Raw genomic sequence first — 13,106 nt, forward strand, 5'->3', positions numbered from 1 at the left:
ATTTTATCTCAATATAATGTAACTTTACTTTCCCTCCTTTCACCAATTTTTTTTAACCTTATTTTAACATTAAAACTAAAATATATATGCTTAACTCCTTATAACATTTCTGCCAAATCCATAAAATATCAATCCACCATTATTCTATCACTCATTAATTTTGCGGTATTTCTATATATAAACTTTAAATTTTCCAATCTTCTTCCATCAACTCCTCTCCCTGGTTTCGGATTCTGCCAGTCCTTTCCGTCAATTCCATATAGTCCATCAACCTGGAGATCTTATGTCCGAGGCTCTTAACACTTTTCCAGGTCCCTTCTGCAGATTTCTTCATATTCTTTAATGCTAGAAAGCAAATCTCGAGAGAACTCCATCCTAACATTACTTTTATTCCTTCTGGACAGTTCAACCAAATTTCCATAGTTGAAGCTAGAGTCTATACAGTGTTTCAGGACGTATTTCAAGGTTCCTCCAAATCCAAAGGCCCCCAAAACTTCAGTCTCCTTCAAATCCAAGTCCATGTCCCAAAAGTCAATCCCTGGATAGAGAGATCTTTCCAACTTTCCTTCTTCAGTCCAAGCCGGGATCCAATCCTCAAAATCTGGCTTTTTCTAGATTCAATCATAAAAGGCCTCAATTTATAGTCCTCAATTTGCTTCTGTAGAACTAAGGGTCCCGCTTGTGTTATTTTAGGTTCAAAAACAACGACTTTCTCCTTTTCCTCCACCATTTGTTCTGCCAAGGTAGGTTCCTGTGCCAAGTCCTGAATTATTTCTGTGTTGGTGCTCGCTTTTTGTCTCATATTAGTCACTTTCTGTTCCAAATTATCAGTTTTAAAAGCCATGTCATCCATCTTTTTATGAATCTCTTCCAACAAATAGTTTGTCTTGCATAATGCAGTCAAAATAACTTCTCCTATCAACATTTTGAATAGTCCAAAGTCAATCTCTGGTTCTCAGAATCCTTATCTTGCAGCTGGAGACCTCCCAGTTACACTCCTATAACAATTTCAAAGGCTCCCTCTAGAGGGAGACAGTCTCCACTTGTATCAGTTCTTTCAAGCACAACTCAGGCATTAAACATAGTTTTGATTTTCAGTTACTTTCCCCTCCATCTTAAATGCAGAAGAGGACAATGGAAACAGTATCTTGCTCTTATTTTAGCTAGCTGTCAAATCCGTTCTGTCAATAAACTTTCCCCAAGCGTCATCTGGTAGCCCGTTCCCAGGTTCAGAGCTGTGGTAATTTGATCTTCCCCTCACTCCTGCAGGCTTACTAAGTTCAAAATTCAAAATTTCCCCCCTCTTCACCTGCTTCCAAGGGGGGCTTTGTATTTTTAACCAATGGAGATTTAATCCTTTATCAAAAACTTTCAAAGACTTTAGCTTGTAACGTCTTTGCTTCAGTCTGTTTACAAAAGCGGAAGGCGGACTTCCTGTTTATGACCTTCCCGCTTTCAGCGCCAAATTAAGGTACTTAAAGATCCAATTTTCCGTTCTACTCACGGGTAGTTGTTTAAAATCCAATTGTCCACAGGAGAAAGTTAGCGCTCTCCAGCAACGGCAATGCGGCTTCACTCTGTGAAAGAAGCAGTCGATTCAAAGCACCGCGCTGCTCACCCCACGTCGCTCCAGATCCCCAAAACAGGGTTTCCCCGCGAGTAGGGGATGGGCAAAAGGTGCCAGCCGAATCCCAGGTTCACAGGCTTCTTTCCGCCTGTGATTTCAGTGGGTCTCCGCCTTCGCCGTGGCGGTCAGACCCTATTTTCCACAGAGTAAGTTCCTCCCGATCGGAGGAGCTCAGCCATTGCCGGAGGCGCCAATCCGGAAGTCCTTGGAAATGTTAACAAAATAGTTAAGGTGCATAAACAAAGCACCAACTTCTCAATTTATTACTTAATATGTAAAATTTAGCACTAAGAATATTCTCCATATTTACATTTACTAGTCAAACAAAATTTGCTAAAATATATACAAATAAATAAATTCTAACAAGTTGAATAACAAAAGGCCCAGCAACCAAAGATTTCAAGCAATTGCTGACATTTTGTTATTTTATTTTCCTGCCAAAGTCTTTTAAGCTGCACAATTTAACTGGGACCCTACTGCACCCCATCTGATTGTCACTTTTTTTGTTCTTGCTCATAGTTGTTTGGCAGGTTACGTCAACTACAGTCTTTCGGTGTTCAACGTCCAGGACTTTGCGAACCATGAGAATCTGCCAGAACGTATAGATCCCATGGGGAATGTGATAACGCACTGCAGGTACTGGCAAATGTATGGTGATGTTTCCATGCCCTCAGCTTTAGCAATGAAACTTCCACAGCCCAATTGTTATTGGTGCAGTCCTCCATCCCTTCAACAGAGCTTATATTATCTGTTGGAGCTTTTGTGTGTGTGTGTGTGAGGAGAAACTCAATCTAGCATTGGGCTACTCTGGAGATTATATTCTTTTCCCTTTGCAGTCACACAAATGTGTATGTATGAAGACCAGGGGAGGTGGGGGATGGAAAATCTGTTATTTTTGTGGAAGTAACTAAAGCCTAATTTTTGAATCCTGAAAGTCAACACTTTATATTGGTTTATATTTGTGGAAGACAGTATTAGCCATAGATCACCTGAGGTGTGTTTGCAACAAATATTTTCCCAAGATACATAATTCTCAAAAGTGAGTGCTGTTTGAACCAAATGCTGTGTGGAGTCACAGTTTACTGATCCAATTCCAGATGTGGTTGCAGGAAAATGAATTCTACTTTAAGAGAGGAACATGGCTTGCCTGCAATATTCACTGCAGTGTCAGAGTAGACATGGCAGAAACACAGAACCGGCTAGCTGGGAAAAGCAACCTGCCAGTGCTCTACTTCTGATCCTGACCTTTATCATTACATTGACTGGGAGGGGCTCCACTTCAAGTGACATGTTGGAGCCCTGCTTGCTGACAGACTTCATCATCATTCATATAAGTAGCAGCAAGACTTTCTTGAAGGAGGGACAGAAAGAAGGAGTGGCAAGCAGGGAAAGAAGCATTTGATTGCTTTTAACATCTCAAAGTCTTGCATGTATTGCCCAGTATTAGATGCCCTACTATCTGATAGATAGGACAGTACTCTCTTAGTACTAGTTTATGACTGAACAGTACTGATTATTGTTCTCCCATCTGATTTAGCTTCTGAAAACCGTACAGTACTTTTTTTTTAACCTCACTTTTCTGCTTCATAAAGCCCCCAAAGCAGCTTACAAAAGTTAAAAACAACAAATATCAGTAAATTCCCCATAAGAGAAAACACTAGGCAAACATCAAAAGAAATAGCTGTTAGCAGTGCTTTTTTTCTAAAAAAAATATGTTTGGGGGTACTATCATTTTGACTCAAGAAAATCACCATTTTATAGTTCAAATCAGGAAAAATAAATACAGTAAATGGACAAAAATACAAAGATTCACAAAATGTTTAGAGGTATGCATAACCCTGTGTATCCCCAGAAAAAAAAGCACTGGCTGTTAGTCTGTTGCAGCAAAGACAACCACAATCCTTTGTTGTCAAAAGAAGACACTAAAAACAACACGTTTCAAACAAATAACTGGATTTCTGTAATAGGCAATACATACTGCAGCATTTATGTGTTGCTTTTGCCCTTCCTGTAGGTACCGAGATTACAGGAACAATGAGGACTACAGCCATACTGTTGAGTTTTGGCATATTCTTGCAGCACGCCTTTCCTTCCTTATCTTGTTTGAAGTAAGTATTTTTGTTGTAAAAGCTCTAGTATGTTAGTTTTCAGCTGAACATAAATGTGAGTGTGAAGGAACATTTACATTTAGGCTCCTTAAGAGTGTAACTTCATTGATCATAGCTTAGGGCAACATTTGTGGAATAATCTTGGGTCACATTCAGCCAAGTATGACCAGGGTGTCCCCAACCACGCTTCTCATTCTCAAAGTAATGCACTCTGAAAAAGCTTTCATATATGAGAAGAAATAAATATACTCTGTTCCTTTTAGAGATGATTCCCTTGCTAACAGCCAGATCACATTCTGTAGAATATTGGACTTGGCAAAGCAGCAGGCAGTAGGGAATGGAGAAACTTTTTATTTTGTAGAACTGTTAAATTATTTTAAGTTTTGTGTTTCATTCTTTGTCCACAGAGCTCTGTATGTCCATGTAAATAAGGTTTCTATGTTGTTTGCCATCCAGGTATTGGACATTATAAGCCGTCTTAACTTTGGAGATGAAATATCTCTTTCAGTGTGTTCTGAGTCCAGGAACAGAAACTCTGCCAGTTAGCAAGGGGCAACTATACATGGACTTGACTGTCTTTCCCAGGACTAAACAGAAAGTCTGTGTTGAATGATAATTGGGGCATCACTTTAGATTTCCTCTGGACACGGCCTAATAGTGGGTTTATAATTGACTGTTCAGTCCTTTCACAGTCAGTGGAGGGACTTAGATTAATGTCGATCCATGATGCTTACTTGCCATGATGTAGTAAAACACACAAGTGTCCAAAAGAACCAATGTAAAGCAGTTAAGAACAGCAGGTTGCTTCGCTTACTGTTGGTCATTATGTAGACCAACAATTGTATTGTTGAGTTACTTTTACATGGCATAGGGACTATTGTAATCAAGCAGTATATAAATTGCTTAAATGAACAAATTAGATGGTGATTGCAGTATGTCTCCTGTAAGGAATAAAATCTGATTCTGTTGGCTCTTTGCAGCATGTGGCCCTTTGCATCAAACTGATTGCAGCCTGGTTTGTGCCTGATGTCCCCAGGGGCATTAAGAACCTGCATCTACAAGAAAAACGTGAAAGGCTGTTGAAAAGACTCAGGTGTGTTTTATCCGAGTACGATTCTCTTGAGAGGCAAACAATGGACAATAAAGCTACAGGGAGCAGGCTCTTGAACTGCGGTGTTGTTTGAGGAGGGGGATTGTTGTTATTTATATATTTTTGGTATATTTATTTTCAGATCTTATTGTGATTTATATGGAAATTGTTCAGTTTGGTTGTGTACTTTTTGATGCATTTTATTTATTGTTTATAATTACTTTTTATGTTTGTAATGTAAATCATTTCATGCTGTAAGCCACCTTTAGCATGATTTTAACTATGGAAAGGCAGGATACAAATAAAATGATGATGCCTGGAATAGTCCCAAGTGGATAGCACTACAGCAGATGTTATGGCAGCAGAGATTAATTTTACTTGCTTTTTTTGTTGTACTGTTATCATTTAAATTTAGTTTAATTTAAGCCTGTATGTACTTCCAAGTTGAGCCCTATTGGGGTATTCATTTACAATGGGGATGGAGAAAAAACTCCACAGAACTCTGATTCTACATTGGCCTAATCTGATCAGAGCAGATCATGACCTGGATTAGATCAATAAGTTACTATAGAACCCACAGTCCTGCAGAACCCAGTACTGAGCCAAGGGCTCCAGGGCTGGCTTCCTCTGTTCATTTCATATGGTTCCCTCTATCCCTTTTTAAAAGTTTCAGAAGTAGTCTTCCAGCCATTCAGAGTCTGGAATGGCCAGTACAGTGGGTCTTCTTCAACAGAATAGGGCAAGTCTCCCTGGGAACAATGGAGCTTTTTGATGTTCCATCACTCACAGAGGGGATGTGACTGCTGTGTTTTTTGCATCATCATCATCATCAACAACAACTAATATGCCACCCACCTGATTGGGTTGCCCCTGCAAAAAATAGTAAAAACACAATACAACCTCAAATACTAAAAACTTCCCTTAACAGGGCTGCCTTCAGATGTCTTTTAAAAGTCACATAGCTGAGAGCAAGGGAATGTTATCAAGCCCCATCACTCCCAGGGCTTCAGCTGACGTGATTCCTCTGCTTAAGACACAAATATACCCTGCTGTATATCATGCCTACATCAGTTTGTCTCCAGGAAGTGACCTGTGGGAATATTTTTGTTCAATGTGCAAATAAATCCTTGATGTATCATTCTGTAAGGTGGTTCCAAACAGCAGGTGGCAGTGAATTCTGTTTTATCCCCACAGCTGAGATGGTTTCATGCTCTCTTATATGAAATTAAATATTCTTGTATTCTCCTTTCTATTTTAAATGCTTAAATGACATAGGAAGGACCCTCATTGGCTTCCCTTCCAGGTGTTAGTTAAGCCCACGCCTCTTTAGCTTTGCCATTTTTTCCCTTGCAATTAAAATGCTGCATCTTCCAACTGAAATTGAGAATAGTTGTTTCTATATATTTTAGAAGAATGGATGACTCCACAGAAGTATAGTGAAACGTCATATGAGAGTGCTGGGATCAAGAGAAGAAATCCTCGAGCCAAGCATCTAGAAGAATGGTGCTGTAGGCTTTGAAGATGTCAGCTGAACTCTGCAGGCGTCGCTTGATCCTTTGCTTACTGCTCTTGGATTTTACCTCTTCACTGAAAGGAAACAATGCCATTGCCTTGCATGGTAAGATTGTTTTGAATATTCAAGTGTTCCTAGGAGACTACAGGGTAGGAACAATGTCACAGGGTAGGAACAATGGCAGAAGTAAGCAGGAGCGTTTGCACTGTCAATAAAATAACTCTATTGCTATAAAGTTAAAATAATTTTGGTTACACCAAACTTCCATGTTCTGCTGCCACCACTCATAACAGATTTGACACTTAACGCCCATGAAACTCTCTCAGCTGTCTCAGACTCACAGTGTAAATCAACATGAAATCTCTTAACTCTCATGGCTCATAGGAATATATATTAATATCTTTTCATTTCCTTCATTACCTTGATGGTGCTCTTTGAGTGGAAAGAAATATATTGTTTGTATAACATATATTTCCTTTGTATAATTGAACAGCACATGTGCAAAGTTATTTTTATAGGGGCTTTTTTGTTTGTTTGTTTGTTTTGCATCAAAGCCTCCAAACTGCTGTTTAAAGTTCAAGAGAACTGTTATTTTGAAGTTTCCATAATTTCTTTATCTGCTGACATCCTTTTAGAGATTACTCCCTTTAGCTTTTTAATGGTACACCATTTGATAAAAGTTTATTTTGTGCTGGTTTATAAAAAGGGACCCAGTTAACTGTCTACCTCATAAAGCTGATGGGAAGTTTAATTCAGTTCTGAAAAGCACTTTAAGGCCTTTACCTATATTGTAAACACTCTTGATTCTATCATTCCAACGAGCCACTAGGATAGTTGCCCACACTGAAACTATGAATGAAACCCCTCAAAGGTGGCAATGTTTGTATTACCTCACTCAACTTTTTTACATATAAGTTGGGGTCAGATGTACCCACACATAAACTTCACAAGAATAGGTATATTTTTCCTTGGATTCTTAATTCATGATACTGTTAGAACCCAGTTTCTGACCAATCCAAAGATGTGTGTGTATTTACAAAGATTATATACAGTAGTTCCTTTATTAATTCACTCATCCTAAAGAGGCCAGCTGTTCATAGAACTGTGTATATACACCATTCTTGGACACAGCAGAACACTGGGCTTCGGTTAGCAGTTTCAGCCTGTTGCATCATAGAGCTACATGTGTTAGAAAAGCTGCTCTTGACGAAATTTACTTTTACTTTTCTGCATAAGCACTAAAGGCACAGAGGCTGTGCTTCATTTTCCACAAAAACTGTTTTTTCATACCCCTTGTGCCTTCTTTCCAATCAAGTATCTAATAACACACAGAAATAAAGCACAATTTTAAAAAATCCTGATCCAAAAAAGGTTAAGGCTTCAGGATGTCTTTTAGATGTAAGTTAAAATGACTTGTGTCCCTTCACCTTTTATTATATGGATTAGGTAGAACCGCTGAGTTAATGTTAATATTCATATGTAACTTATCAACTTGACATTTGGATTCTCTTTTGTTCTTGTTTGCAAATGTTACATCTTACATGTATTGTTAAGTTACTTGTATTGGAACTAAATCATAGCACTGAGAATGTAAAGATGTAACATGCTAAAGGGCTCTTCTATCCTGTTTTTATCCTCAGCAAAATCCTTTGTGGATATCAATGATTGCAGTTATACTCTCTTGCTCCTGAAGTCATTTTTGCAATTTGTACTTTTGACTGAAAAGATCATGCAAAGTTAAAATTCCTATTACGTACCTAATACCTATATTTTTCCTTTCCCCCCTTTCTCTGACAAATTCTAAATTTAATTGCAAGTTAAGCTTCAGCAGCAATCACATGTTCATTCCTTGAAAGCCAATGGGACTTGGATTCTAGCTGAAACATATCTGTTTGAGAAGCTCTATAATGCTGTAATTCTGGAAGCATCTTGCTCAGGGAATGTCTTTAAAATTGTGCCTTATAGCAATATGCAGCTTTGGCTCTAGATTACTTTAACACAAATCCTTACATATTGAATTAGGGAACTTAATTCAATTTGTAATTCCTGAGGCTTTCTGCTCTTGTGTCATACTGTTTAAAGTTGTACTTTTAAAGAAAACACAGTTACTCTGAAATACTGTGCAATGTGTAATTTTTATCAAATGAAATTTTATACAATAAACTTTTTAAAACTTTTAAGCATAAAGACTGGACCGGCTTTATTTTAGTTTGGACAGAGTAGTCAGAAATCTTACATTTATAGAGAGACCTATCTTTGAGGTTTTGTATCAAAGGGTGCTGGGTATAGCTCTGGTATAAAAAAAAAAACCATGTGCAATGCAGGCCATAAGGGGAGTTGAAAATAAACTGAAAATGAGGACTCCTTCTAACTGATGTTAGATAACTTTATTAAACATGTAACTAACCAGGGTAGTCTTGCAATCCACATGGAAACCTTAGGAACAATGTGTTTCAAAAACAGAATCCTGGATAGGCCACTAATGCAACATGCAGTTGTTGGTCTTCACTGCTGCCTTACATAAGAACATAGCAAGCTGCCTTATACTGAGTCAGACATTTGGTCCATGTAGCTCAATATTGTCTACACTGATTGGCAACAGCTCTCCAGGATTTCACACATGGAGTTTTTCCCAGCCCTAAATGAAGATTGAACATGGGACCTTCTGTATGCAAGACAGATGCTCTCCCACTGAGTCCTGAAAGTGGAGCAAACTACAACTGATCTCTTATTTTTGTAAAATGTGTGTGATGTTTTTGTTAAGTTGTACCGAGTTCTAAAAAATAAAATAAAAAGGATATTAAAAAACATAATTCTTCAGTGACTATAGGCAGTGCTAATATGAAGTGGGACACTACACCTTGAAAGTCCCCTCATTACATTATTGTTTTTATTTTTCTAAGAGCATGCACGTATAGACTACAGCTTTCCCATAAACTCCTATTTTGCTCTTTCTTTCCTTCACCACCCTGGCCCCAATGTATTAATTTTGAAAACTTCAATTTGGCATGGTGCCTTCTGAATGACAAAAAACTAGATCAGAGGTAAGCAACCTAAGGCCCAATCGCCTTCTCAATCCGGCCCACGGACGGTCTGGGAATCAGCGTGTTTTTACAGGAGTAGAATGTGTCCTTTTATTTAAAATGCATCTCTGGGTTATTTGTGGGGCATAGGAATTTGTTCTTTTTTTTCCTTTTCAAAATATAGTCCGGCCTACCACATGGTCTGAGGGACGGTGGACCGGCTCATGGCTGAAAAAGGTTGCTGACCCCTGGTCTAGATATTATTTTTAATACCTACTTTGGTGCACTCCAGAGTTTGGAGACACTACTTTTATGGACAGTCCCCACAATGATATGTCAGAGAAGCGCAACAATACAATATAGACATCCTTCTTCTTGCCTGCACATGGGATTTGATGCTATAATGCATTGTTATATATGACTATGTTGTTTAGATGTGTTTATGATGAATATGTGTTGTGATGCTATTTGTTTTTTATAATAGATTTTAAAAGTAAAATCTAACTAGGCAAAAGGAAACCTTTTTTCCTCAATACTACAAATCTATCAATTTTCCTATATTCTCTATAATGTTGTATTCCAGAATATAATGCATACTGCTACTTTTCTAATATCAATCCTGCTGATTTTTATCCTTCCTTAACCCTATATTAGCGATCTAGATTTGAACATACATTTTGTGTTCATCATTTGAGGTCCTTCTCCAGGTCCTCCCTCTCTAAGAGAATTTCTGAAGCTGGCAAAAAGGGGAAGATCCTTTTTAGCTGTGGCCCCTCATATAGGGAATGCTTTCTCTGGCGAGGTTCACCTGATGCTGACATCAACATCATTGGACACCAGGTTAAGCTTACTGCTGCTTCAGTGATATATTCTGGGAGGCACAGGTACAGGCTTGGGAAGTCACCTGGCATGCATTACCTATAACTAAAGGAGTGCTGAACCTGTTGCTAACATCTCTGTTGAGTCACTAAACTTTGGTGGACCACCTCAATATTATCAAACACTCAGTGCAAATGCTTTGTTCTATCACTATAGAAGGGTAAACCATTATTACTGGATACGTTAGCTACCTAGCAAATTGTAATTGGGTATTGTGACACAGGAACATTTAAAGCAGTGGTGGCTAGCCTGTAGTCCTCCGGCCTACACACATCATCTATGCTGGCTGGGGCTGATGAGAGGTGGAGTCCACCACTTCGGGCAGGACTACAGGTTAGCCACCCCTATTTTAAAAGGTTAACCATCATGCTTGTCCGCATATGTGATAATGCTAATTTCAGAGATGTAAGGAACATGCATCTGCTCTGAATTTCCAGTAGCAGCATCTGTGGATAGGGACAGTGATAAGAGATGTACCTAGAAGAATTGCAGCAATGCTTCTCGGTTGAACTTTTTGAAAGGAAAGAAAAGCTCTTATTGTACAAGCAGCTGGTAGTGGAACTAAGGTAATAAAAATTGCTAGATTTTATTGCTGTCCTTTTTTAAATATATAATTTCCTATATTTTATTGGCACAAATATTTTAAAATATTTGGAAATACATAATTAGATCTCAGTTCTATTACTGAGAATAAAACCTCATCAACTGGAGTAAATTACACAAAAGTCAAAATGTTTCAAACTGGAAAGTGTTGTTATTCATACTCACATTCCAGGAGCTGAGGTGTTTCCTTAAAAAATAAAAAAGTTAAGAATTATAGCAAATAATTATATGTCAAAAGTGTTTTCTTTTCTGTCCTGATATAATAGATCTCAGGGTGTTTTGCCTTCACATCATTTGCTTTCCAATTTGAATTAAAGCTATTATGCTGAGTGGGTGAGACCCTGGCATTAAACAGTGTGCTGTTTAATATTCAGAGTTTGACATCCAGTCTGTGTGGAATGAATGGAGCGGAGGTTTGTCCTAATCACGTCCGGGTTAGTATGGCAATTCCTATTAAAGGATCCATCTACTACAGACAGAATTTTATTATAGCACGTTCAGCAGAAGGAACATCCTGGCACCTGCATCTGAATTGCCATGGAGAGACACTCACTACTTTGTGCCTCTTAATGCTCTTTATAGTACTGGAAGCTTACATGATAAAAAGGGGTTTATTTTAGAAGACAAGGCTTTTAGTGTTGCAGTAAATTCTCATACACAGGATTAGTCTGATGGGTTCATTATTGTAACTTACAGTCATTTATTTATGCTCAGGAGTGAAGAAGCAGGAAAGTGAAATTACACACATCATTAATACTTTCCAAAGCTTGTCTAATGTCTGCTATTACTTCCTTTTCTACTTTAATGCTGCTCAATGTTTTCTCTCTCAAGACAGCCAGAGAGCACTAATAATCCCATTAAGTAGGTTACCTTTCAGTCATTAGCTATATGGGGTCTCTTCTTCCCAAATATGAAGTGATCTGCATATTGTCCTCAGTCTCAATTTGCCTAACACACAGTTCAGAATCTTTAACATAAATCTGCACAATATGCATATGTTTATTTTATTTTTCATCTTTCCTTCAAGGAACTGAAGGTGGCATAAATAGCCCCCTCCTTTAACCTCACAAAAATCCTGTGACATACGTAACACTAATGACTAGCCCAAGATCACCTAGTGAGTTTCTTGGCTGGCAGAATTTGAAAATGGGTCTCCCCAGTGCTAATCTGACACTCTGGTTAATATGGTCACTACTAGTGATGTAGTAACAGGGGGGTATAGGCTGGTATCCCTCCACTACTCCCCCCCCCCCCCCGAGTGATTACATGTGCTGGAGTACCAGGGAGATTGAATTGCTATGGTCAATATTTACAGCCTGCAGCCATAGGCCATTGCCAATACAATGAGATACACAAACATAAAAGATAAGGAAATGAAATTTCTACTTAAAATTAAAATTACCTTAAAGCTTATTTGTGTTGCTCTTAATTGTAAAGGTAAAGGTAAAGAGACCCCTCACCGTTAGGTTCAGTCATGGCCGACTCTGGGGTTGCTGTGCTCATCTCGCTTTATTGGCCGAGGGAGCCGGCGTACAGCTTCCGGGTCATGTGGCCAGCATGTCTAAGCCACTTCTGGCGAAACAGAACAGTACACGGAAACGCCATTTACCTTCCCGCCGGAGAGGTACCTATTTATCTACTTGCACTTTGACGTGCTTTCGAACTGCTAGGTTGGCAGGAGGCTCTCAATTGTACTTTGCTCAAATTAACAAGTCACTATTGCAAACCACTGACATTTGGTTCAAAATTATTGCCATCACTCATGTTCTTGCTTCCGCTGCTTCACATGACCTGGTGCGGGGGCACTAGAGGGGTATTTGAGGTCTCTGACACTGTTTTGCTCATGTGGACTGTGTACTCACTTCCATGCTTGTAATAAAGCTCCCTCCACTCACCAACATAGATTCATGCATCACAGTAGCTTGGACTAGATGACACTCGAGGTCACTTCCTACTCTACAATTCTGTGACTCTATGCCTTGTGTATATTGGCATGGTTTCTTGGCATGAATGCTGTGGAAGTGCTGGCTGCAAGTATGCAAGTATGCAGATTGGGGAAGGGGCTGCAATGTGTGCATGTGTTTGTTTCCAGTGTCATGTTTTGGCAAGCTCATTTATTTGTGTGTGTGTGTGCGTCTGTGGCTGGCCATGCATGTGGAGGCAGAAAGTGTGCCAGGATTGGGTGGTGGTGTTGCTATGGATGCAATGAGTGTCCATTATCTTCACTGAGCTTGGGCAGTTACCTGTAGTCCCTCCTAGCCAA

At 39.0% G+C, this 13,106-nt stretch overlaps 2 protein-coding genes across 3 annotated transcripts in view; both read left to right on the forward strand.

Moving 5' to 3' along the window:
* ANO9 (anoctamin 9) overlaps window positions 1–8,518 on the forward strand; it is a 44,224-nt gene extending 35,706 nt beyond the window's left edge. For both annotated transcript variants that reach the window (XM_081875409.1, XM_081875408.1), the window contains 4 exons: window positions 2,147–2,263; window positions 3,642–3,735; window positions 4,716–4,828; window positions 6,235–8,518. In XM_081875409.1, the coding sequence (XP_081731535.1) occupies window positions 2,147–2,263; window positions 3,642–3,735; window positions 4,716–4,828; window positions 6,235–6,262 (352 nt within the window). In that variant the 3' untranslated portion in view covers window positions 6,263–8,518. The remainder of the gene's footprint in view (window positions 1–2,146; window positions 2,264–3,641; window positions 3,736–4,715; window positions 4,829–6,234) is intronic.
* A 1,764-nt stretch (window positions 8,519–10,282) lies between these two features.
* Window positions 10,283–13,106, forward strand: part of SIGIRR (single Ig and TIR domain containing) — a 36,870-nt gene continuing 34,046 nt past the window's right edge. Inside the window, exon 1 of the mRNA XM_081875490.1 lies at window positions 10,283–10,573. The gene's annotated coding sequence lies outside the window, so the exon portion shown is untranslated. The remainder of the gene's footprint in view (window positions 10,574–13,106) is intronic.

The sequence above is a fragment of the Podarcis erhardii genome (assembly GCF_964252035.2).
Source record: "Podarcis erhardii genome assembly, chromosome: 1".
In the NCBI taxonomy this organism is placed as follows: domain Eukaryota; kingdom Metazoa; phylum Chordata; class Lepidosauria; order Squamata; family Lacertidae; genus Podarcis; species Podarcis erhardii.